This window comes from Ambystoma mexicanum, chromosome 4q (assembly GCF_040938575.1).
Source record: "Ambystoma mexicanum isolate Mex_15411 chromosome 4q, UKY_AmexF1_1, whole genome shotgun sequence".
Classification (NCBI taxonomy): Eukaryota; Metazoa; Chordata; class Amphibia; order Caudata; family Ambystomatidae; genus Ambystoma; species Ambystoma mexicanum.
The window spans coordinates 663,471,890-663,496,975 of record NC_090928.1 but is presented as its reverse complement, the minus strand read 5'-3'; the positions used below and the strand labels follow the sequence as shown (position 1 = coordinate 663,496,975).

Genomic DNA, 25,086 nt, shown 5'->3' with positions numbered 1-25,086 from the left:
TGATCTAATATGCACCAAATCTTTGCCACAATTAACTTGTATTGTATTGAATTTTTTAAAATATTTTTATATGATCTTTTTTTTTCTACCATTCTTAATTGTCAATTGTCTTTTTAATGTATTAAATATGAACGTAAAGGTTTCATATGTAAACCATATATAATAAAAATTCAAATAAACTAAAAAAATAAGGATCTACTTCCAAATCTCTGCTTGGAAAACCTGCTCACTCAAAGAAGGTTGGAGGTGGATGAGCGGAGGGCTTGTGAGGGACAGGATGCTGCATACACATAGGGAGCAGTATTAAGGTATGGCAGGCATGCATTAGAACGCGGTTGACAGGTATGTAAAAAGTGTCAGCAGAGAATGAACGTGACAAGCAATGGTCATTTTTTCCTGCAAAAGGATAGCCGAGCATCAGGCTTTGGAAAGTCAGATAGGCCTCACATCTCAAAGTAGGTCATTCAAACAAATGCAGTAAATTCTGAGAAATCTGCAGTGACTGATATATGATATGGCATTTATAACACGCTTATACAAAAGTGTTTGAGTATAGGCTGGACGATAGCTGCCTGCAAGGAAAGTGAAGGCTAAGAGAACCAGAGGCGAGTTTTATATGAAGGAACAGAGCGCACAAGATATCAGTGTATGTGGCAGCGAGTGCCCAACCATTAAAATGAATTGTCATGGTGGTAATAACATGGGCTGTTTTATTTAATTAATACACAAGAGTGAACCACTTATGACTCCACCCCATCACTATCCATATGTCTTCATACCCTGGCAGTTCAAGGATGGCCTCACCACATACCAAACAGATAACCATATACCCTAACCTCACTGCAGAAGTCATTTGTGTGCCAGCCAATCATATTTAATAATGGTGATGTAGCATAGTTACTGGGATGTCTCCTGGGTGGGACCTTACATAGGAGGCCATCCAATCATAAATGGGGAACATATAAGAAATATATTTATCTCAGCAGAGTTAGCCAATGAGAAGTAGAGTTAGGTTTCTGTAACTTGGTGGTCATGATGACATCAGAAGTGACTCATTTGTATCATATAAACTGATGTTTCTTGTTCAAACATTGGAGAATCTTGAGTGAGATTTTGGCTGTTAATCTTGTTTTTCCCCCAGCTTTTGCATATTGTAAATAAAGCCGGTTTGCCTCACATTTTGCATACACATCCTCTGTATCACCTCTTTATTGGCAAATATCAGACAGGGTTGTGCTGACTTTTGGGCCCCTGATTAACATCGGTCTAGCAAAGGATGTACCTCTGCTCTGGCTCTTCACCTTTCGGCCAGATATAGGTACCTTGGCACAACTCAATCCACAGACTGGGAAGGGAAGAGGGCCCTGAGAACACCCTGAACTGATCTGCATGGTGATTCCAGGTGCCGGGCCAATCGTTCAACCAGCACATGTAAGACTGCAGTCACTAATCGATTAATAGACAAGGAGGCATTAGACTGATGGGGTTGCGCTAGGGATCATGATAGGCCATGCTGAACAGAGTGGACTTTGCTCTTCTTGTAGCATGAACGCAACTGCTAGGGTGTAATCAGCAAGAGACTGCCATGCATTGTTGGAAGGGTGTCTGGTTTCACTGGGGTCCCACTGGGGGATGATGTGGGTGGATGCAGTGATGCGGCCTGGAGAAAGCAAATTACTTACCTCACTGTAATGTTCCTTCTGATGGATGTTCCATCCACAGATTCCTCATTTAGGATATGCCAATCCGAGGACAGTTGTTCTCTGGAAACATTTCTGCTGACAGGGGGGCACAGCGCGACTCTGCGTCAGCTCCACCCAATGCCTCTAATGTCCCGTGATAGATATGACGTTGGGGCCAGTGTAAATAGCGGCACTCTGGCCCGTGACCACAGTTCTACTGTTTTTTCCTAGCACTTTGAACCTGAGGGACCGTAGAACCGATGGTGTACTAGCTTCCCACAAAGAGGGGTGGGTAGGTAGGGTATTAAGGACTCAGTGAGAGAAACATCCATCAGAAACAACCTTACAAAGAGGTAAGTATTTGTTCTTCTAATGGATCATTTCCTCTCACAGATTCCTTATCTACGATATACTCCTAAAGCAGTATGTAAACCTGGATGAGAGTGGAAGCAAGTACACCACCTAAGCCAGAAAAAAACAGAGGACTGCCCAACCAAACCAGGCATTTTAGCATGCAAGGGAATTCATCAGTAATGCTAAGCAAACATGTTTAAAGACACTCATGTTGCCACCTGGAATATCCAGGACATGGACTCCCCTCTGCAGGGTAGAGGTAGCAGTCACTGCTATGGTAGTATAAGCTCTGAGACCCTCAGACACATTCTTCCCAGCCAGATTGTAGTATTCTCAAACGCAGAGAATGAGCCACCTAGATAGGGACTGTTTGGTCAGAACCCTGCCAGCACGAGTGCCAGCATAACCAACGTAAAGATGGTAATCTTTCCTAGCCTCCCTAGTACGACAGACGTAGAACTTAAGGACCCGTACCAGGTCCAGCCAATGGAATCATTTCCTCTGCCTTGGAAGGGTGAGGCAGAGGGAAAAAACACAGCAAGATGGATCTTCTCATAGAAATGGAAATCCGAGACAGCATTCAGCAGAAGGGAGGTGTGGTGGGTCAGAAGGAGGATATTTTCACCATCTCTTTATTAAAAAATAAGAATAAGGCCTATCTTTCCCTATCACTATGGGGTGTTCCCTACTTAATTTAGGTTCTCATCAGTGGTCAGCGAATGACCAACAGGAATAAGTCTGCTGTCCAAAACTAATCCTAACTCCCCCTACCACTTCTACTGATGGTTGTGCTTTTGCACTTGTCTTCCCTTCTTTTATAGTTCTCGTTGATATGCAATCTTTAAATAGTCTCTCGGTATCCTTTGTATCAATTCCTGTAACTCCCTTATGGGGATGGTAGTTGTTCACTCCTCTTTTGTATGGGTTTTCCTTGTCTCAATCCTTCACCGTGTTTAAGAGGATTCTGAATATTCGTGTATAGTGCCTTCTCCTCTGGACATATGACTTCCCAAATAATTATAGTTCACCTTTTCCTGGTATGGACTTTCTTGTACAATGTTTATCCTAGGGATCCCTCTGGTCTTTAGTTCATAATTATCTCCCCGTTATGTTCCACCCATGGTTTCTTGTATAATGGGTTATTTTCCCCTCTTCCCAAGGTAGTGATACTCCAATTCAATTTCTCTCACTCTTTGGGGTTTCTATGCTTCTCTTTATGAGATTAACACACTTAAAGTTCATCACTCTGGTTTTCATACTTTCGTCATTTGTACTGGTACGAGTTTCTCTGATTCTATTACGAGTCCTTTTTGGCTTCCCGGTATTCCAATTCTCTCTGTTACCTTCAGCATTACAGGGGAATGTCTCTGGTGCCTGTAGATACCGGGGACCTTCTCCTTCCTTCCGTTTCTATCTCGGTTCATTTTCTGTGCTGTTTTTATAACAAACACCTTTTGGCTTCCCAGTATTCCAGTTATCCTTGTTACCTTCAGTATTGCATGGGAACGTCTCCGGTGCCTGTAGATAATGGGGGCCACCACCTTCCTTCCATTTACTTCTCGGTTCGCATTCTGCACTGTCTGTTGTGAGTTTCTCCTTCCTTCTTGGCTTCTCGATACCACAATGGGTAACCGGTCCGTTAGATGCTTCCTCCGTGGGGTGGTCTCAGTATCGTTGAATGGGCAGCCTGCTGACGAGAATTGCTTCATGGCCATGCCACCACTGAACTCTTTGTTCCAGCAGTCTCAGTTTCTGGTACACATTGGGGTTCCAACATTTCCTTCTCCTGCTCACAGCAGTTCTGAAATGTGCGGGCTTTGCAGTCTGCTTCAGCTTTGCATTCTTCAGGTGTTCTACGCACAGGGGACCTCCTCTGGTGGCATCGGGCTGCCCCTTTCTCTCTCTCTCACACTTTCTCTCCTCTTCCTTTGGCATTTCCTCTGTGACGAATCATGGGATTCAGCTACTTCTCCCCAGTGGGGAGCCTTTCCTTGTGAGGCGAGCCTGCTACGCAATATTCACCCTAGGGGTGGCGGTAAGCAGGACCTCAAAGGGAGAGACTTCCTTCCTGGGGACAAGTTCTCCCATTCCACACAGGAACTCCATAAGGCCCTTTTCTCTCTTGGACCAGCAGTGAAATCAAGGCTTAAGAAAGATTCAGAAGATCAAGCCGCTGTTTTCTACTGCAAGTTCCAAGATTCAATCTAACAAAATCTCTAGTGGAACCACTTTGAAGAATGAGCAAATAACAACGATTTCTCAGTGGTTGGAAACTAACAATACTGTGACGAGGAGGGATGAGCGAGTAATAAAGAGTGCTCAACTAGAAACAAAAGAGGACTATATTTCTCTGCTGGGGAGGACACAGCAATTTAACATGAAAAGGAAAGGACGACTACTGTCGGGGAGATGTGAAACCCGGGAGTTTCGAACCAGCAGCGTGGTGAAAGCTAAGAGACTGGGATATCGTCCACAGGGAGTAAGCAACCAGCTGACATGTGCGGGAGGCAGCAAAGGAGCTGAAGGAAGAAGAAAGCAGGCAAAGAGAACCATGAGAAAAATAACCCTTCGTTAGTGGTGGCATGAGTCAGGAGAGGTGGACTGTGCAGTCCAGCAACAACGCTGAGATCGCTGTAATGCTGGCTCCACAGAACCACAGAGAAGAATCAGAGAGACACTGAGTGTAAGCAGAAGCCGTCCTGAACAACCAAAGCAAGATCCCTATCCTGAAGGCAGGCCCAGTGATGCTGACCCATGAGAAGCAAGTTAACAGGGAAGGCAGGAGACCTGGGAGGGAACACAGAAATAACTAGTACATGCATCATAAACGTCCTAGTAAAGAGCAAAATATATCACGGGACCCATTCCAATAGCCCCAGTGGTACGATAAGGAACCGAGAGAGTGAAATATATACCAAGACTTATCACACTCATCCAAGTTGTACGGTAAAGCGCAGAGAGTGAAATACATCATAGGACTTCTCCTACTCATTCCTGTGATTTGACAAAGAACCGAGAGAGTGAAATACATCATGCGACTCATCATACTGGTCCCAGTGATACAAGCAAGCAACTATTTAAGAATCATATATTGAGGCTTGAGGAAGCCTATCCAGGACAAGGGAGTAATTTCCCTGGCCCTTGTGTTATTTTTTTTTAGTGGTCGAGTCAGTGTAACTTAGCTTTGGACGCAGGACAGACATATTGCTGTGATCTTCCCGACAGACAACGAGCACCCTAGTTACTTGTGTTAGCTAGGTAAACCCATAGAAAAGGGATAGTGAGGCCTTTTCACATTTTATTTAAATAAAACATCAGCAAAAATATCAAAACTGTCGAAACTGTCGCCTTATTCTGACCTACCATACCTCCTTCAACACACTTGTCGCAGCTAATTTGAGATTTTGATTTAAAGAGACAAATTCTCTTTTTTTCTGGTAACGGCAGAAGTTCACCTTCTATTCATCCCAGTCTTGGAAGTTGTAATTATTTTGTGTATATGCCATCATGTGGAGGGCATCAGGGTGTTCCTCCCAGGTAGGTGAGTCCTTGTCCCCAAAGGGGGAGTCTCTCCAAGTGAGCTCCCACTTGCCTCAACAGCTAGGGAGGGTGTTGCAGAGCAGGATCATTTGCATTGTCTCACGGGGGGCTCCCATTTGGGAAGAAGGGACGAATTCCATCGATTCATCACAGAAGGCCCTGCTCTCAATGTCACCTTCTCTTAGCAAAAAAACAAATAGGTAGGTAAAAGAGACGACGCCTGGTTACTTTGAGAAACCTGAGGGTATTGTAAGGAACTCATTGTGGCAACAGTAAAGAGACAAGTGATCATAGTTCAAAGGTGTTTATTAAACTGCAAAGGTAGGTTGGATAAACACCTAATCTAAACCTAAATCTAAAATGGGAGCAAGCTTTGACCATCAAATAATAATAAGACAGTCCTAGTGGTGTCTTGTCAAATAAAAGAGCCTATACTAAAAAACAAAGGATAGGGATGTTACGCTAAATACAAAAGAAGTGTGGGATAATGTTCATAAGAAAGAAGGAAGTGTTCACAAATAAAAGGTCAGGATGCAGAGGTCAGGCGTCTCCGGACCCTATGTTTTAAGCACGGGACAAGGTAGGATTTCGGAGCACAGCACATGCTCGAGCTTTCCCAGCACGAGCCAACAGTTCCGCTTTCGGGTATCAGGGCCTTCAGTGGTTAAGTCTCTTGTCTAAAAAACTCTCTTGCCTCTGTGGGCCTGATGTATTCAAAATAATAAACAAAAGTTCCTTTCTGCTTGCACGTTGGGTGATGCCTTTCACCCTTGGATCCCCCTCTTCCGGGCGCAGATCCCTAGAAAGTTCCTTAATGATACCAGGACCTCTGATAGTTCTGTTTTCTTGCTTTCGAGGGCCTGACAGGTTCAAAGTATCAGAACAAAGATGCAACAAAAAGTTGTAGAGTTCTTCTCTGGTTTTATTTGGGTAATAGCACTTCACCCCTGGCTTCCCCCTCTCGAACATCAGCTTCTCTTTGTTGGGTTCATATGGCATGCATTCAAAGGCTTTCCCTCTTATACTTTTCTTTGTTGAATTCACGGGTCAGTGGGTGTTGGCTTCTCACCCTTGGATACCCCTCTTTCGAGCTCAGATCCTACTAAACTGTTCACATCCTTCAATTGGGTTCACTATAACTTTCAATGCAATTTTGTTGCTGACATTCAGAAATCTTAATGTCTTTTTGTACAATTCACTGTGGACATCCATCGGCCGGGTTCACTCTTGTCAACACTGCATTTCGGGACTTCAGACTTCACCCCCTCTTCATCAGCATCCCTCGTTCATGTTCACGCTTGCCAATCTATCAATCGCGCCTTTTCCATTCAACTCTTACGATGCAGGACTCACTTCCCTTAGCTTCACAATCATCTGTGGGTTAAAGACTTGACTGTAAAGAGGATTTTACAAGACCCCTGTAAGACCACTTTGAACCCCTTCTCGCTTTTCCAAAGGCCTTCTGGTTATTCAACAATCGGGTAATCGGCCTGAGTGAGCACTCACGTGGTGCCGGACTTCTCTGTTGCTGGTTTTCCCCCTTTTCTCATCAATAGTTTTTTGAAACTTTCACAGTTCAATAAGCCGTTTGCTACTTTTCGTTCAACACAGTTCTGTTTCTTATCGACTCTCCCCTCGACTCACCGGCTGTGATGAACCACTTGCCTTTCCTCTCTCTGGAGTCAAGGTTGGTGCCACAGAGACAAGCGTCTCTCCTCAGCTTGGTTATCAGCAGAGGAGGGTCTTGTGTACCATTGACATCTGCTGCAACACATGCTGGCTATTGTTCACAGTCTTACGATTCCTTCTGCAGACGTTTCATGGGCCATAGTCGGAAAGGGCAAGGTAGATTCTCTCTTGGTCACCCTCACGGTTCGCGTCGTATTTCTCCTCCTCTTGAACTGGTGTGCCGAGTTAGCTCTCTCGACGTGTGGTCTGCCTTGCTTGTATTGCGCTCTTGTGCTCCACCTTTTATCACTGCCGGGAAGAGAAAGGGCTGCCAGGTATGTGTGATTCTGGTTAATTGCCTGGTCCTGCCTGACCCTGGTGTGGGGACATGTTAGGTAAATGGCTTGAGTGTTAGACCGTCATCCTTCATAATAAGCGAAAGTGTTTGTGTATCCTACGTGGTAGGTTGGGGAAAGGTTGCACGAAGAAGAGGAATACTTTGTCTCTCCCGTCGGTATCGCACTTCCACTCCCTGAGGACCCCCACCCCCATCCAGGTGATCCTGCCCGACTGGTCCACCCAGAGGAACTGGATCCAATAGCGATGGCCGTGGCCTGGCAACCTGGATGACAGACCTCCGGGGACAAGTCAGTGAGACACCTTCAGGTTTCTCACAGATGAAAGAAGGAACAAGTTACTTACCTGTAACTGTTGTTCTCCAGCATGGGTCTGGCATGGATTCACATGCTCATGAATATTCCCCGTCGTCAGGCTGGGAATCCTCGGTAAAGAAAAAATCAGTATCAGTTTCGTTTCTGATCTGTCTTTCGTAGTAGTAACCAATCACTGATCTCTGCGTCATACTGACCACAGCCAATGACTGCCCTCTACCTAAGCCCCGCCTCTGGCAGCCATCTTCAGATTTGGTAGCACGTGAAGTGGCAGTATGACCAAGTGAAGAGCCGCAGAGGGGTAGGCGGGAGGGTTCGCATGTGAATCCATGCCAGACCCATGCTGGAGAACAACAGTTACAAGTAAGTAACTTGTTCCTTCTCCAGCATGGGGTCTGGCATGGATTCACATGCTCATGAATAAAGAATACATAGCAGTACACACATGCACAACCACGGGAGGTGGCAAAGGCTCAACATTAAGCATTACATCAAACTCAACATTAAGCAATTCTTACCTCCTCACCAGGCTCACCTTAGGCGAACAGGTTGCGCAGCACTGCTTGGCCGACCCTGGACTCCTCCCTGGAATCCCGATCGACGCAGTAGAATTTCGTGAAGGTGTGCGTCGACCTCCACGTAGCAGCCCTGCAGATGTCCAGCAAGGGCACACCAGATAGGAACGCCGTGGTAGAATGGGCTCTCGGACGGCCAGGCAGCGGTCGGTTTGCCAACCGATGACAGTACATGATACAGCCGGGGAGCCATCTGGAAATGGAAGCCTTCGAGAGAGCCTTCCCCTGATTGACAGGTCCAAAGTTCACAAACAGTTGTGACGTCTTCCGAAAACACTTCGTGCGGTCCAAGTAGAACTTCAGCGCTCTAGCCACATCCAGCGAGTGCAAAGTCCTTTCAGCCGGCGACGAAGGCGACGGGAAGAAAACAGGCAACACCAAGGGTTCGTTGAGGTGGAAGTCCGACGGTACCTTGGGCATGATGGAGGGGTGCGTCCTGAGCACTACCCTCGTGTCGTGAAAAGTCAAGTACGGGGCCTTGCAGGAAAGGGCCTGGATCTCTCCCACCCGTCGTGCGGAGGTGATGGCCACAAGAAACGCTGTTTTCCACGACAAGAACTTCAACGGAGCCGAGTGCAGAGGCTCGAACGGAGGTCCCATGAGCTTGGTCAGCACCACGTTGAGCTCCCACGCCGGGGCCGGAGCCTTCACCGGCGGGAACGATCTGAACAGTCCCTTCATGAACTCTTTCACCAGACGATGAGACCACAAAGACGTCCGCCCCGTGGTTCTGGTGTATCAGGAGATTGCAGCAAGATGAATCTTGATGGACGCGTGCGCCAGTCCAGCTTTGGCCAGCGTCAGTAGGTACGGCAGTACTTGGGGAGCCGTAATCCATAGAGGGTTAATCTTCTGTGCGTGGCACCAGACAAAGAACCTCTTCCATTTGTGTCCGTAGCATTTAAGAGTTGAGGACGCCCTGGCCTTTGCAAGAACCTCTCTGCAGTCGGCCGGTATGTCGTATCCTCCAAACTCTAACGCTGCAGGAGCCAGGCCTGCAAGTTCAGCGACTTCGGGTCGTGATGGAGGATGGCGCCTCCTTCCCTGAAGAGAAGATCCGCGTCCACTGGCAGCTTGATTGACGGGGACGCTGACAAGTCCAGAAGGTCCGGGAACCATCTGCCTCGGCCACGCAGGTGCGACGAGGATCATCCTGCACCATGACCTCTTGAGCTCGTTGATGAGCCGGATCAGCAATGGCAATGGAGGGAACGCATATAGAAACAGGCCCTCCCAGGGGAACGAGAAAGCATCGCCCATGCTCCTCGGCTGGGGAAAACTGCTGGCGAACCTCCGGCACTTGGAGTTCGTCGCCGTCGCGAACAGATCGATCTGGGGTGTGCCCCACCGGCGGAAGAGGCGGTCCACTAGATCCTGTCGTAGTTCCCACTCGTGGCACGAGCGCAGCTCCCTGCTGAGTGAGTCGGCGATGGTGTTTTTTATCCCTGCCAGATGAAACGGCACCAGAAACATCCCGTGGGCGACGGCCCAATGCCACAGATCCTGCGCCTCCATGGACAGGGCTAGGGACCTGGTTCCGCCCTGTTTCCTGATGTAGAACATGGTGGTGGTGTTGTCGGTGAAGATCCTCACCACCTTGCCCTTGAGGGACGGAAGTAAGGACCTGAGGGCCCAAAACACTGCACGGAGCTCCAGGACGTTGATATGGAGGGACTTCTCTGTCGGGAGCCAAAGGCCTCTCGCGTGCAGATTTTCGGTGTGCGCTCCCCACCCTTCCAGGGAGGCATCCGTGGTCACTGTCTCCTGGTGGCCGGGGGTCTGGAAGTCCATGCCCGCCGTCAGATGCGCGCGGGTGCCCCACCACCGGATCGCTCGTCGGAAACTCTCGTCGAGTGTGATCCTCTCCTCAAAGCTGCCCGTCGTCTGGATCCAGCGCGCATCCAGGAACTCCTGCAACGGGCGCATCCGGAGCCTGCACAGGCGGATGAGGTAAATGCAAGAAGACATCATTCCGAGAAGGGACTTGATGGACCTCACTCTGGCCGCGTCCGCAACCAGCATCCGCTGCACCTTGCCCAAGATGGCCCTCGTCCTTTCCTCCGACGGAGAGGCCAGAAGCGACACTGTGTCGAGCTTCGCTCCCAGAAACAGTGCGTCTTGCGCGGGCACCAGGTGGGACTTGGCGTAGTTTATGGAGAATCCCAGGTCCGTGAGAAGTTGGACGGTCCTTGCCGTGTGCTCCACGGCAAGCTCCTTCATCTTCGCTCGGATGAGCCAGTCGTCCAGGTAGGGGTAGACGTGGATCCCCTCTCGGCGCAGCTGCGCCGCCACCGGTGCGAGGCACTTGGTGAACACCCTGGGTGCCGACCTCAGTCCGAAGGGAAGGGCTCTGAACTGGTAGTGACCCCCTTGGACCACGAACCTGAGAAACTTTCGGTGTCCCTTTAGGATGGGAATATGGAAGTAGGCATCCTCCAAATCCAACGACGACAGGAAATCGCCCTCCTCCAGCTGACCCAGAACGTGTTGGAGGGTGACCATCCGGAACTTGTGCCTTGATGAATTTGTTTAGTCGTCGTAGGTCCAGGATGGGACGCCATCCTCCCGTCTTCTTCTTCACGAGGAAGTATCTTGAGTAAACTCCGGAGCCCCGAAGCCTCTTTGGGACGAGCTTGATGGCGCCCTTCTTGAGCATCGCCTTTACCTCCAAGAGAAGTTGAAGGACGTGATGTTCTTTCCTGGCCACAGGGGGGACGCGTGGGCACCTCTTTAGAAACTCGAGCGCGTGACCCTGAGCTAGGGCGTCCAGCACCCAACGGTCGGTGGAGATGGACTCCCACACGCTGATGAAGCTCGCCAGCCGGCCTCCCACTGGGGTGCTACGGTGGGGGCCCGACCCCACGGCCGGTTCAGTCCTGCTTCGACGAGGCTTTGCCGCCTTGTCCTCCTTGGCGACGACGGCGGGGTCCGCCTGACTTGCCTCCTCCCCTGTAAGCTTCCTGCGACGACGAACGGGCCGCTTGACGGTAGGTGGAAAATCCACCGCCGGAACTTTTGGAGGCACCCTGTTTGCCTCCGCCGCTCCGAAAGGGAGGCCACCGTTGCTGGAGAACCCCAAGAGCCCGGGCCGTCTCCGTGTCTGCCTTGATGGCTTGAACGGAATCGTCAACTGTTTTCCCAAACAGGTTATTTCTGTCGAACGGCATGTCCAAGACTCTGGTCTGCACGTCCTGACGGAAGTCAGTAGCCTTGAGCCATCCACGCCGCCTAAGGCACACGCCGTTGCCCAACTGGCGAAATCCAGTGTCAGCGATGTCCGTCGCAATCATAATGGCGTGGTCTGACGCCACCTCTCCTTCCTGCAAGATCTCTAGGGCTTCCGCCCTCTTGTCGTCCGGTAGGAAGTCCAGTAGGGGGGCCAGTTTGTACCACAACTCCCTCTCGTAGGGGCTACGATAGCCAAGGCGTTGGCCGCCTTAATCGTCGTTGCTGCAGACGAGATGACTCTGCGTCCCATTGTATCTAATTTCTTTCCCTCGCCATCCGGCGGGGAGGTTGACTTAGAGGCCGCCGCCCCCCCGCTTTCTTCCTGGCCGCCACAGAGACGACCGAGTCTGGGGTCGGCTGTGCCTGAAGGCACAAGGGGGCCGCGCCGGGACCCGGTACTTCTTCTCGTACCGATCCCTTCTAGCCGGCGTCGTGGATGGGTTCTTGAGGAGGGCGAGGCCCTCATCCCAAATATCGTCCAGTAGAGGTACAGAGAGGACCGTCTATCTCTTGGTCTCGCGCCGTTGATAAAGGAAACCTTCCTTCTTCTCTTCCGGGCAGAGCTGGATAAGCTCGGATGCCCTGGCGATCATGGAGTGAAACGATCCAATCTCGTCGGGCGGGGAAGCCCGGGTGGGAGATGACGACGGCAGATCCTCGTCGTAAACCTCGTCGTCCATACCCGTCGCGGCTGTGTCAGTCCCCGTATCATCCCCACGAGTCGTGGACGGGGAGGAGGGCTGAACAGAGCGCGATGGCTGAAGAGGAGGTGGAGGATGAATCCTTCTTCTCTTAGGGGGAGGGCTCCCAGAAGGGCCTGGCTCCGGGTCCCCTGTCGGGAGCGGTTCCTCCGCTGGTGGTAACGGCAGTCTCGTCCTTATCTCCGAGCATAAGGACTGTATAGCCAACAAAATGGCCGCCGAGTTGTCTTGCGGCACTGGTTGAGGGGAGTCCGACGGGCGGTCAGGGGCCCCGTCGGCACCCTCGACGTTATCGTCGTCTCCTACGTCGGGGTCCCTCCCGACGGGCTGGTCTTCTTCCACGCCAACGCCGTGGCTTAAGACTCCGATCAATTCTTCCTCAGAGGTTGAGGCCGAATCCACGACGACCTCCTGCCCCCCCCCCTTTTTCTTCTCCGTCGGAGGTTTCACAGGGGTCCTGTCGATGGGCATAAAAGAGGACTCCCTCCGCGGTGGCAGGGAGACTCTGAGCCCCGAGGTCGCCACCACTGGTGTAGCCTCCACAGGCTGAGCCAGGGCCGCCGCGACTGTCTCGATAGAGGCCTTGGCCGGATGGATTAAGGCTTTCACCACCTTAGGTGCGCTCACCGCCTTCTGCTTGGGGGGAGGGTCACTGCCTCGCTCCCCCTCCGATGGGGCCTTCGAGCTCGACCGGGGTCTCTCCAGGAGCTTCGCCGGGTGCTCGGGCTTCCTCTTACCCGAACCAGAGCGTTGGCTCGCGGTTGATGGCGCCGGGGAGGATGCGCCCTGCCTGGCGCCCGTAGAGCCCAACCGTTCGGCGCTCCCGGTGCCAGCGGACTCGCGGTGCTTGGCCTTGTGTTGGACCCCCGTCGCCGGGGCGTCCTCAAAGGTCTTAGAAGACTGCTCGGACGACTTCTTCTTGCCTGACGGGCTCTTCCCTTCCAGCCAGTTGGCGAGACGTTGATGGCGGTCCTTCATGGTCCGCTCCGACATATTGCCGCAAAACGCACAGTCCTTCTCCACGTGCGTCTTGTCCTCATGTAGGCAGTAAAGACAAAGGGAGTGTTCGTCCTCAAAGACATTCTGAAGCTGGCATCCAGGGCAGACCCTGAACAGCTTTCCGGGCGTCGAGCTTCCCTTCTCCTGGGCCATGTCCGAGATGGGCCTGAGAAACTTCTGGAGTCCTCCAAAAGCGTGGCTCGACGAAATCTTCACCCTTGAGGGGCGTAGACGAATCCGACATGGGTCCCCGTTGATCGGATGAAGAAACGGTGGAGCTTGAGGCTCTTTTGACCGAAAAATAGAAGTTTTTTGAGAAAAAACGTGAAAAAATAGCACTAACGCTCGAGAGCAAAAGCACGAGGATCCCAACACTTGAACGTGCGGTAAAAATCTGAAGATGGCTGCCAGAGGCGGGGCTTAGGTAGAGGGCAGTCATTGGCTGTGGTCAGTCTGACGCAGAGATCAGTGATTGGTTACTACTACGAAAGACAGATCAGAAACAAAACTGATACTGATTTTTTCTTTACCGAGGATTCCCAGCCTGACGACGGGGAATATTCATGAGCATGTGAATCCATGCCAGACCCCATGCTGGAGAAAAGCAATTAACATGACTGGTAAGTTATCGAAAGCAACAAAGGTCTGGTTTGTGTTAAAAGCAAAAGTAACTGTAATCTGAAAGTTGTGCGTGTGACGATAAAACGCAAATGGAAAGGACAATTGCTGAGTTGTAAAAGGAAAGGATACAAAGTAACAATTGTCCTGCGAGGCGAAGTTGCACATTCAAAAGTCTCTGCGAAATGTTATGAGAGTAAGATATTATAGCGGGAACCGAAGGAAAGAAAGTAACCGCAATAAGGAAAGAGAGCTGAATAAGAGGAAAGCAAAGTATGTGAACTCTGAATATGCCAAGAGGGCCAAGTATATCAACTTTGAAAAAGGCCAAGAGGACAAACTAAAGAGAATAAGAACTACAAGTACCAAAAGGCATTGGTGAAAAAGAAATACCAAGATGTATTGGTGTTGCAAGATGAAAGTATCAAGAGGGCAGAGTAAAGGGGATAAGACATTACTAATACCAAGAAGTATTGGTGTTGATGAACTTTGAAAAAGGCCAAGAGGGCAAACCAAAGAGAATAAGGACTACACGTACCAAGAAGTATTGGTGTTACAAGATGAGGCAGATTGTGAATTGCAGAATTGTTGAAAGAGAGGTTGAAGTGGTCATGCAGAGGTCTACGTAAAGTCCTTGCAGTTTTGAAAGTCTTCGACAGTGAAAAGATACCCAAGATAAAATGTGGGGAAGGGAACCCCCACAAAACAGACAGGGTCGAGCCCAGCAGAGGGAAGCCAGTGCAGAACTGGGTGATAAAGTGAAAAGGAGACAGGCTCGAGAACGGCAGAGGGAAGCCTGTGCAGAAGTGTGAGAAATAGAGAAAGTGAATGTGAACTGAGTATTGATGACAAGGCGGACGAAGCCTAAGGAAGTCACTGAACTACCAGAAGTTTGAAGCCATAGACTGAACTGTGCAAGATTGAAAAACTGTGCCATCCATCTATCCTTTTTAAGAAACTCTCTAGACCCTGTGGGGCTGAACTTGGGGAAGTTGTTAAATGAGCCATTCTGACATTTCTTTTGAGACACTATCTTCCTTTTGTATTCCCTGAACACATTTGTCATTTTGAAAAGGAGGGCAAGGTTAGGTTTTCTTAGTAGAGGACTTTCTATTTTGATTAGACTGACCTGGACTTGTTTGTTATTTGTTCAATGGTCGAGACTGCTCCCATTCTATGGTTAGGGCAGTGAGGAATTCTACCAACCCAACCAAAATACTAAAGGTTTTTCAAAACTTGTATCCATTGCGTCTGTGTCTACTGCTCGATATCATACCTTCCTTACACCGCCCTAAAGATTGGATGTTGGCTACAGGTGTGAGTCTTGCTTTTATCTAGAGGCTAAACAGGGGTGCCCAGTTTAATCTCTCAGGTTTGCCCTCCCTTTGGAAACATTTGCTACAATGATGACACTGAATGACACTATAAAGGGGATCCTGTTTGGTCACCTGGTACCCACAGGAAGGTCTTAACAGATGGGATTCTTCTATTACTGAGCCTGCCAATCCATACCCAACCTAAACGAGGAGTTACAATCCTACCAAAAGGCTGACGGATTTAAAACAAAGATACTTGAATCAAAATCTAAATCGGGCCCCTTGATGAGGACATAGTGAAACAGGTGGGTCACCTGTTCATATTGGGCTGGGCGCAAGGAAGGGATTCAAGTGACCACGTTCTTAAACTCACTATACTCCACAAATAATCTCGAACTCTTTCGACAAATTAAGGGTACCTGATGAAGTAAGGACCCTTGGAGATCTTCTAGTTGGGACAATTATCCACCACATAAATTAGCATCCTTCAGCAACTTTGTTTTCAAGGCCACTCCCATTTCAATTTCCAGATCTTTTATTATTCATCTCAACAATACCAAAGCACAATTTATGTGGAAATGGAAGATACGTTGAATATCTAATAAACTGATGAAATCACCTAAATCCTGAGGCGGTTTGACCCACACCAATTTTGGAGCTTACTTTGATGCAGCCCAGTTGAGGATAATTTTGAATGGTTGTAGAGGGAGTCGGTTAAGATATGTAACCACACAGTTGTGGGCTCCTCCTTGGCTGAGGTCCTATGGCTGGACCAAAAATGTATACTTTAGCAAAATTACTAGCACTATTGACAACTACTGGGAAACTAGTAAACTTACCTTTCTCTCTTTGCCTTTTCATCCATTATATTTAATCTACGCTTCACTTCTGTCTTGAAGGGGGATGTTAAGAGGTGAAGGATATGGTTACAGAGCTGGTGATGAAAATGCTTTAATAATGTAAAGGTGACTTCTTACCAGGGGGAGGGGGTGAAGACAGATTCACATATGCACAAATAATTATTTGGGATGCTACCAGACCTGTAAGCAGCTGTGACTAACTTTGAGACATTGTTTTAAAACCATTAAGGGACTAAGTATTTGATTTCAGCCTTCTACACCACCAATTGATCTGCAGAATGCCACCTGAAGTGGGGTTTCATGCTAACATGGAAAATATATTAGGTAAGGAAATCCCACGAAAGACTGGTACTTCCTGTGGGGGAATGGAGTTATTTAACAGGTCCATCCACCAAAGAGTGTCATGGGTGAACGTTTTATAGAACTTACGCCAGCCAGGATGCATAGTATAATTCTGACCATAACTGGCAAAAGGTGAGGGGCTGCAATTGGAGGGGCTGTAGGGTGTTACACATTTGGTGGCCCTTTCTGTTGATAAGGGGCTCTGGTAGCAAATTCTGTCCTCTATGAGGGACATTATGGGTTTCCAATACCCGAGGAGCCAGCTTTTCTGCTCTTAGGTCTCAGGATTTACACTGTTGCAGAGAGCAGAAAATGTTGGCTACTTTGGCCCTCACAGCTCGCATGGCGATTGCATCGTGGCGGTGGAAGGCCGAACCTCCTCTATTCATTATATGGATCCAAATGCTGTGGGACCGTGTGGTCACTGAATTTATTACTTCTTCTCTGACGGCTACACGTCTTTCTCTTCAGCACTGGGTCCACTTTATTCAGGCCATCTGAAACTTACATAGCCACAGAGGCTGAGCATTCTGGAACTGTTCTGGGTTAACTGAGGACTTTGTGGTATTTCTGGCTCTGGGGGTATACAATTATTTTGTATGAGGTGGATTTACTAACAATTTATACTGAGCTGCCTAGGAACCTTTCAGAGATAGGGTTGGGCAGGGATGGTATGAACCAATTTTTGATGCTGGTATTTGCCTTTTTTGTTGTTACTTCTTTCTTTTTCCATTTTCCTGCCGTATAATGAATCTTGTCTTGTGTGCATTGTCTTTAATAAAAAGGAATTATTTTAAAAAAGAAATCTTGCTGGTCATCACACAAATTACATTTCTTACCCTTCTGTAAGCGGCAACTGAATAGTTCTAAAATACTGACAATTTTCACCATCACCTCACAGTCAATTTGAATAATTCTAAAAAGTATGATAATTAATCCCCATTTATTAGTGCAAGTGCAGAACACATGGCCCCCATTTAGCACAATTTTATTATAAGGGCATCCCCCATGAGTGGGTGACACAAATAGTAGATTTCTATAATGCACAACTTAAACTCACTCTTTATACGTGTCAAACCGCAAAGTCGTAAGACACTTAGCCATACAGTTCAGAATACCACAAAAAAATCCAACATGCATGACTACCAGATTCCTCAAGTGCTGAAAAACACTGTTGAGGCCAGACCAAAGAGCATCCTTGTGGATCAGTAGGTGCAAAACCATGTGATAAAATCAGTCAATGATCTAGATTCTGCACACTGCTCTACTTGGTAATAAACAGACTGTAAACCTAAACCTAGAGTTCAGAAGTATCAAAGCAGCTGAAAATTAAATGCAACTCAATTGCATTTTGCACGTGTGGGTTAATAGCCCATAATCATCGCCACATGTAATAAAGCGGTGAAAACCGAAAGTTGGAAAATTAAATACTCCATTAAGTCCAAAGCATTTCCTTTCTGCTCCTAATATTCCACCAAAGTCATTCCAACTGCCTATATACACATTCCATAGAGCAGGGGTCTGCAACCTGCCGCTCTCCAGACGTTCTGGACTACAACCAACTTGGATCTTCACTGTAGACTATGCTTGCAAGCGCTGATGGGAATTGTAGCACATAACATCTGGAGAGCCAAAGGTAGCAGACCCTGCCATAGAGACATCACAAGGTGACAAAGAATTGATTTTGCATGGAATGTGCACAACAGCAGGGTATGACCAACGGGGAAAATTCTACTAGATATAGTTCCATCCTGCTTTTCTTCCAGTTTCCTTAAAATGTACTTATCCCGCCATTCTAATCCTCTATTGGTCTTTCTGGATCTTGCAGATTTCCTTCACATAAGCCCACCAAATGAAACTTTTCTATGCCCCTTCCCCTTTTCAACAACAATCTTGTTTTTGGACTCCCTGCCAGATTGTTTACATAATTATGCCCCTACATTCTTATTCTCTTATCTTATTACTGTCATCTTCTGACCTATATTTAGCCCTCTGTAATTCTAAAACAAACCTAAAACTAAAACATATTGGTAACAAAACAAAATAGGTTTTTAATACAGATTTACCTCCATCTTCTTCTGTATCCGAGTCAGATTCCTCACTGTCGACTGGTTTACTCTCCAGATTGCCAAAAGCCTCTCGGGTCCAGATCATCAAAGCAGTGTCGGCACCACCAACAGTCAGCAACGTTGAATCATCCTGCAGCCATCTGACATTCGTTACATGAGCACTGTGGCCAATGTACTTCTTGAACTTTACATGCTGTCCCTGTGACAAGAAGAGTCCCCATGTCAAATACAAAACATATATATATTTTTTAACTCTGAGCCTGTTTCGCAAAGATTAGTACTCAAGCAAATGAGCAGATGCCAGAGAGGATGTCAGGTGTGTACCTGCTACCTTATAGCTGAGTCACAAAGCATCAGCACATCTGGAGATGCCTAGAGCATCTCTAGGAAGCACAACTGCAAATGGTATTCACAAATATGTTCTGAAGGACATCTCAGAGATGCTCCAGGCATCTCCAGGTTAGCTACAGTTTTAAGATTTGTGAATTTGTTACAAGGTAGCAGATGCAAATCTGAGACGCTCACTCTAATCAGCTGATTTGCTCCATTGTAGTTCTTTGTGGCTCTAGCTGTGTGATTATTTCGTGCATTGCAATTATGCCATATTTGCTTCCTGCAGACATAGCAGATTACAAAATGACCAGGAGAGATGGGCACATGTCTTTTTTAAACAGAGGTGGCAAAGTCATTAACTGCAAATATGCAGCCTTCACTTAGAGCCCACTGATACTGTCAGATGTGCAGTTAGACAAATATAAGAGCCACTGTTATGCAGGAAAGGTTTACTGAGGGGCATGGCCCCTTTCCACCACCCATAGGCTTCAAAGTGTTGGGAACCGAGATATTTTGGAGCAGTTCAGGACCTCTTGCACACTTGGTGACTTTATGAGAGTCGTCCTGAGAGCCATGCAAGTGGTGAAAAGTGCCCAGCCTCTCAAATTGACCTTCCAGGTGACAAACTCTTTTTCCACATTGTAGCATTTATTTTTTTAAGGGATGCATTTGTAATGGGCAACGAGTGTGGTGGAGTGTGCTTTCCTGGTGCCTGAGTCTGCAGGAGAGTCGGTCTACACTCTCTACAACGCTGCTTTGAGTCACTCCTTAAAAACCACAGCCGCACGCGGAGCATCACAGAGGGTCGTGGAGTGTGTTTTCTGTGTTCTCCCCCGCCTCCACGTCTCCATTGGAACTGACTTCCTGTCAGAAAGGTGACACTAGGACTCGGGAGGATTGGATACCCATAACTGTTAACTGTTTGAACATTCTGTGACTGCATTCAAATTTTAGTGGTCCCTCTTAAAAATGCCAGGCAAAGCACTATATAAAGAACAAATGTATGATCTTCGAAAAAAAAGAGCAAGCCATATGGAAAAATGAATGTATATAAGAGACATGAACGGTGACCCACCGTACTGACGACGGTGGATGTTACAGCAAAGTCGCTGAGTGAACAGCAAGGAAATCTGCCAGCTGGGTTGTCTGCCAGGGCCGGTCAGATTACTGACTATGTTAAACCTCATACTGCCAAGCCTGTTTCTGGCACTACGGGGATGCATAAATCCGCTGAAAAAGCCAATAGCCCTGTAGGGGGGGCCTGGGGTTCGTTGTCTGCAGATTCAAATACTACTTTTGGAGACATATACAATAAATCCTTGTTGCATTTGTGGTACTCGTTATACAACAGTGCGCGTGTATTCGATACCATTGGTCCAGCACTTCTCGTGAATTCAAAGTTAAATGAGGATGAGCCCGCTGCCCCACATGGTACATTGGAATCAGTATCCATTTCTCAGCGCCTATCCACATCCCCTAATTTGTTTAATTCCCATCAAACATCAGCTGAGGTGGATGTAAATTTAAACGCAGATCTTTTTTCCCAGGAAAATGGGCGGTCTGTGTGCCAGACAAATCTATGCAATCCAATGGTGACCACACAGGCCGACCCGATGCGCCGTCTTCCCAGGATTTTTGCACTTTGCCGTGAAAAGTCTTTTAAAAACTGTGTGGGCGCATTCACGAAGATGTGCAAAAACAATCTAGATATATACTGCAACTACAATCGTGTTTTTTTACAAAGGATGATCCATGCCCAGAGGGAGGCCCACCTATCATTTTGGCTAGTCCAGCCAACAAGGTTACGCCTATTACAATTCCATCTCAGGATTCCGTTGAAGGTAAAGACAAACCGGATCCATCCCTGCAATCACCCTTTGCTACCTAACCCATTAACAAATTTGGTGGAGGGAAAAACAAAAAAGGGTTGCTACACGGAAAATTAGCTATGAGGTTGTCGTTAGTGATGAGCTTAATCAACCTTTGAACTCTGCGATTGTCACAGCGTTCAACCCAAGAAAGAAGAACAAGCAAGCTATGAAACTAGCAGCACGTCAAAAGAAAAGACAACAACTAAGTGTGGAGACTCTGACAATTTGGCTTTTGAAGGACAATGATGCTGCTATAGTTGACGGACCGGTATTGCGTGAAAGTGCCCCCCAGTTATTGTGGGGGAAACAAATTTGGTGTATCCCCAAAGTCCAAGCAGAGGCAATGAGTCTATAACAACAGGTCTTCTTGTGAAGAGGTATTTGCAGTTCCTTCACAATCAAGTTGCATAAATACTCCGACTTTTTTTAGCATTCACAACAGGGAAGAAACTGACCACCGGCCAAAAAAGGCATATCAACAGAAGCACACTGCTGAGAGCATGCAGCAAAATTCCCTCCCTGTGCATCTTAAATTCCTTTCGACTGAGTTAATTGAGCCACTAAAACATGGAGTGGGCGGTACCTCACAGGTTCACTGTTGTCTACCTATGACAGCATCGTTGTAAGAGCTCAGTACGAATCTCTTGAATACTTGGGCTACGAACTGGACAAAGTCTTTTCATCTTCTGAAGTTGCAGCATGCTACAACCTCTCTAAAAATACATTGAAAACTAATGTGCCTGGGGCAGTAGTCAAAAATTATTCGTTTTGGGAAGGTTTTGATAATGCGCAAGGTTGGCTATGGCTAAAAAGCATGTTGCCTAGGATTGAAGGGAAGGTAAAGTGAGAATTCAAGTTGGCCTCATGGAATACCAGAGGCCACTATCACTTTATGAAGAAGGGTCCTTCCTTGGAGTTTCTGCTTGACCACTCAGTGTTTATGTTCCAGGAAGCCTGGCTAATGACACATTTTTGTTGTCGACAGCTTAATAATACATCAGGTCATGGCTAATAAAGGTGCTATGTGGAGAAAGATTGAAGGGTTAATAGAAGTCAAAAAGTTCAAATCTAGTGTGTTGTTTCCCCTCGATCCAGATGGCAATGTACTAGCTGTTGAAGTACTATTGGAGGGATCAACTAAAGTGAAAAGGGTGCTGTTGATCAATATCTATGACCCACCTAGGAGGTGTGTGACTGCCGACATATTTGCTTACCTAGACATGATGATAGCTAATTGGGTAAAGGTGCCAACTGAAGATGGGATTGTGTAAGGTGGTGACCTTAACGCTGGATGTGGTGAGCATTACAGTATGGGGAAGCACCAGACTATTGCTGTGGATAGCAAAATGGTACTAAAAATGCAAACACGAGGAGTATAAGATGGCTGTATTTTCTGAGAGACTGGGAGTTGGTGATTCTAAATGGGAGAACAAGCAGTGATATTCCAGGGAAGCCCATCTGGTTTTCGAGAGCAAAGAGGGCGACCTTGGACTATCTCTGCTGTAACAGCATACTGACTGAAAGGGTGAGTACTTTGAAAATGTGTAGAAGGCCTATGAGCGACCGTGCAGTATTGAGCCTTTAGTGGTTCCATGAGATACAAGAACAAGTACTAGGAGGCCCGGCTGACTTAATACCGACTCAGGTGGGAAATAGGTTGGCTTGGTCTGAATGTAATATTCAAAAAGCATGCACCATTCTCAGATTTGAATTGAATTTAAGTGCAATGTCTGACAGCCGAGGAAATAGAACAATGGCTGTTCAATCTTATGCATAGAGCTAGTACTATGCAGGGTAAATCTATCATAATCTCAGCCAAAAAGGCAGTGCACCCACATGATGCAGAAATTAATAAAGCCAAGGAACTGTGGAGGAAAGCTTTGCGAGATTTAAAAAAGATCTCTAACTTTGTATATACATTACAGAGAGATTTGTGTAGATTAAAAAACAAATCTAGAAATTGGCTCGCAAGGAGACGCCTTGGGGGCCTAACGGCAAACTGGCAGTTTATGATGGTACAGTGGTAACTCTGGGAGTATTAGGAAGGTATTCACTCTAGCCAGGGGCTCACCCACTCTGTCCATATTAACTCACATTATGGAAGGGGCATAGGTTTCCTATATTGAGGAAAGAATGTTCAGTTTGGCCTATATTGCAGAAGTTGTTGTACCTAGCAACTATGCTTGGCCTATTGAGTTTACCACTGAGAATCTGTGTGACCACAAAGACAATTTAAAATTCTAGGGCACCAGAACCGAATGGGTTGTCGACTGCAGTTCTAAAGGGGACCACATTCTTTGGGCAGGGATATTACGTACTATTTTCCAGAATGTGTGCAGTGCCCACGAGATACTGGGTCCTTGGGGGAAATAAATAAATAAAAATAAATAAAAAATAAAAAAATTGATCTTGGTTCCTGTTTTTAAAACTGGAGACCGATTATTTCCTGAGAACTACAGGTTATTATCCCTCCAGGATATATATGGTAAAGTGTTTGCAACCTATGTGCTGGAAAACCTACAGGCTTGGACCAGCAGTTAGAATATCCTTACCCCATTTCAGACGTTATTCCGGCTGGGTTCTAGCATGACGCATAATATTCGATTACTGGACACAATAATTTCTCGGGCGAAACAGCACTATAACCCATCCGTATATATTACATCTGTAGACTTTCGCTCCGCTTTTTACCAAGTGGATCGCAATATTTTATGGAAAAAAATGAGACAGTGGGGTTTCCCTGGTTGGTTATTGGAGATAGTTGGCACTACACTATGACAATACTCCCGTTGGGAGACGATGGACTGTTGTCTGGAGAAATTAGAATAGGTAGGGGGGTAAAGCAGAGCTGCATGCTAGCTCCTCTGCTTTTTAATATTTACATTTCCGATTTGCTGAGATGCTTGATTGGCAGCATGAAACGTCCTCCAAAAATCGGGAAATGTCTGGTCTCGGCAATGCTTTATGCTGACGATCTAGTAATATTTGACCAGATTTTGTCAGGGATGAAGTCCATGTTGAATGAGCTGTGTCCGTACGCAAAAGAAAATATGTTATCGGTGAATCTGAATAAAACAAAAGTTATGTTGATCTCTACTAAGAAAGTTAATAGGCATACACTAAATACCAGCTTGGGTTCTATTGACTATACATATTCATATAAGTATTTGGGCCGCAAAATGTTGTCTTGCCTTGGGTATAGTGCTATAATTGAAATTAGATCTAGAAAATCTAAACAAATTACCCATTTGGTGAGTTAGTTCACGACTGAGTAGGCAGGGTTCTTGTTAAGGGGTGTGCTGGCGCTTTATAAGCAATGGTTGTGCCCGACACTCTTGTACGTCTGGTGCTAAAGGACCTGAAATGGCTGGATGTGTTGGAGGCCTCCTTCTCGCGAAACATATTGGAGCTACCTCGGTCAGCCTCAATTGAATATGTCTGTCTTGAATTAGGGTTGATTTCACTGAGAGCGCAGCTCCTGAAATGCAGAGGCGTGCTGTTCTTGAAGGCAATAATGTCCCCTTGGTGCCCTTTACTGGCTAAACTTGGCGACAGCTATTGTCTCGAGTCGGATACAGCCACGTTGAGGCCTTATGTGACATGCTTTAGAGAACTCTGTGTCTGGATAGACTGGATACCCGACTTTAAGCGATACTCTGAGTTCCACATATTGAAGGGGGCCTTTATTCGTAGGCTGATTAAGTGGGACTGGCAAAGCAATTATGACCATCTAGCATAGTTGCACGGACATACTCGTGTGTCTCAGGTGGTTCATAGCTATATGAAACCACAGCAATATCTTTTACTGTGCCCTGGCCCGGCAGTGCGTAGCTTCCGCTTAGAAATGCGTACTAATCAGCTACCTGTTTGTGCGGTATGCGGAGCAAAATGGAGGTTAACGCAGGAAGCTAGATACTGTAGGATATGCAGGAATCCATCCATTGTTGAGACTGTGAAGCATGTTTTAACTGAATGCCCTTGTTTGGATGCTTTGTACATGACGACTTTGGGATGTCTTGTTCATGACTATAACACCATTAAATCTTCTGAGTTCTAGACCTATTGTCTAAATACAGATTCGGGACAGCAACTTGCCACTTTACAGGGTTTTGAAAGATGTTCAAAAATACCGTCATGTGTAATAACAAAAATAGGTTGGTACATGTCAATGTGATTTTGAATTTTAAGAGATGTATGACATGACGATCCGATTATATGAACATTTACAAAGACGTATTGTATTATACCATAATCATGTG

The 25,086-nt window shown here is 46.9% G+C and overlaps 1 protein-coding gene across 3 annotated transcripts in view; it reads right to left on the bottom strand.

Annotated features, from left to right (window-relative positions):
• Positions 1-25,086, bottom strand: part of EML6 (EMAP like 6) — a 3,038,586-nt gene that overhangs the window by 1,035,790 nt on the left and 1,977,710 nt on the right. For all 3 annotated transcript variants that reach the window (XM_069608236.1, XM_069608238.1, XM_069608237.1), the window contains exon 26: positions 18,621-18,822. In XM_069608236.1, coding sequence (XP_069464337.1) covers positions 18,621-18,822 — 202 coding nt within the window. The remainder of the gene's footprint in view (positions 1-18,620; positions 18,823-25,086) is intronic.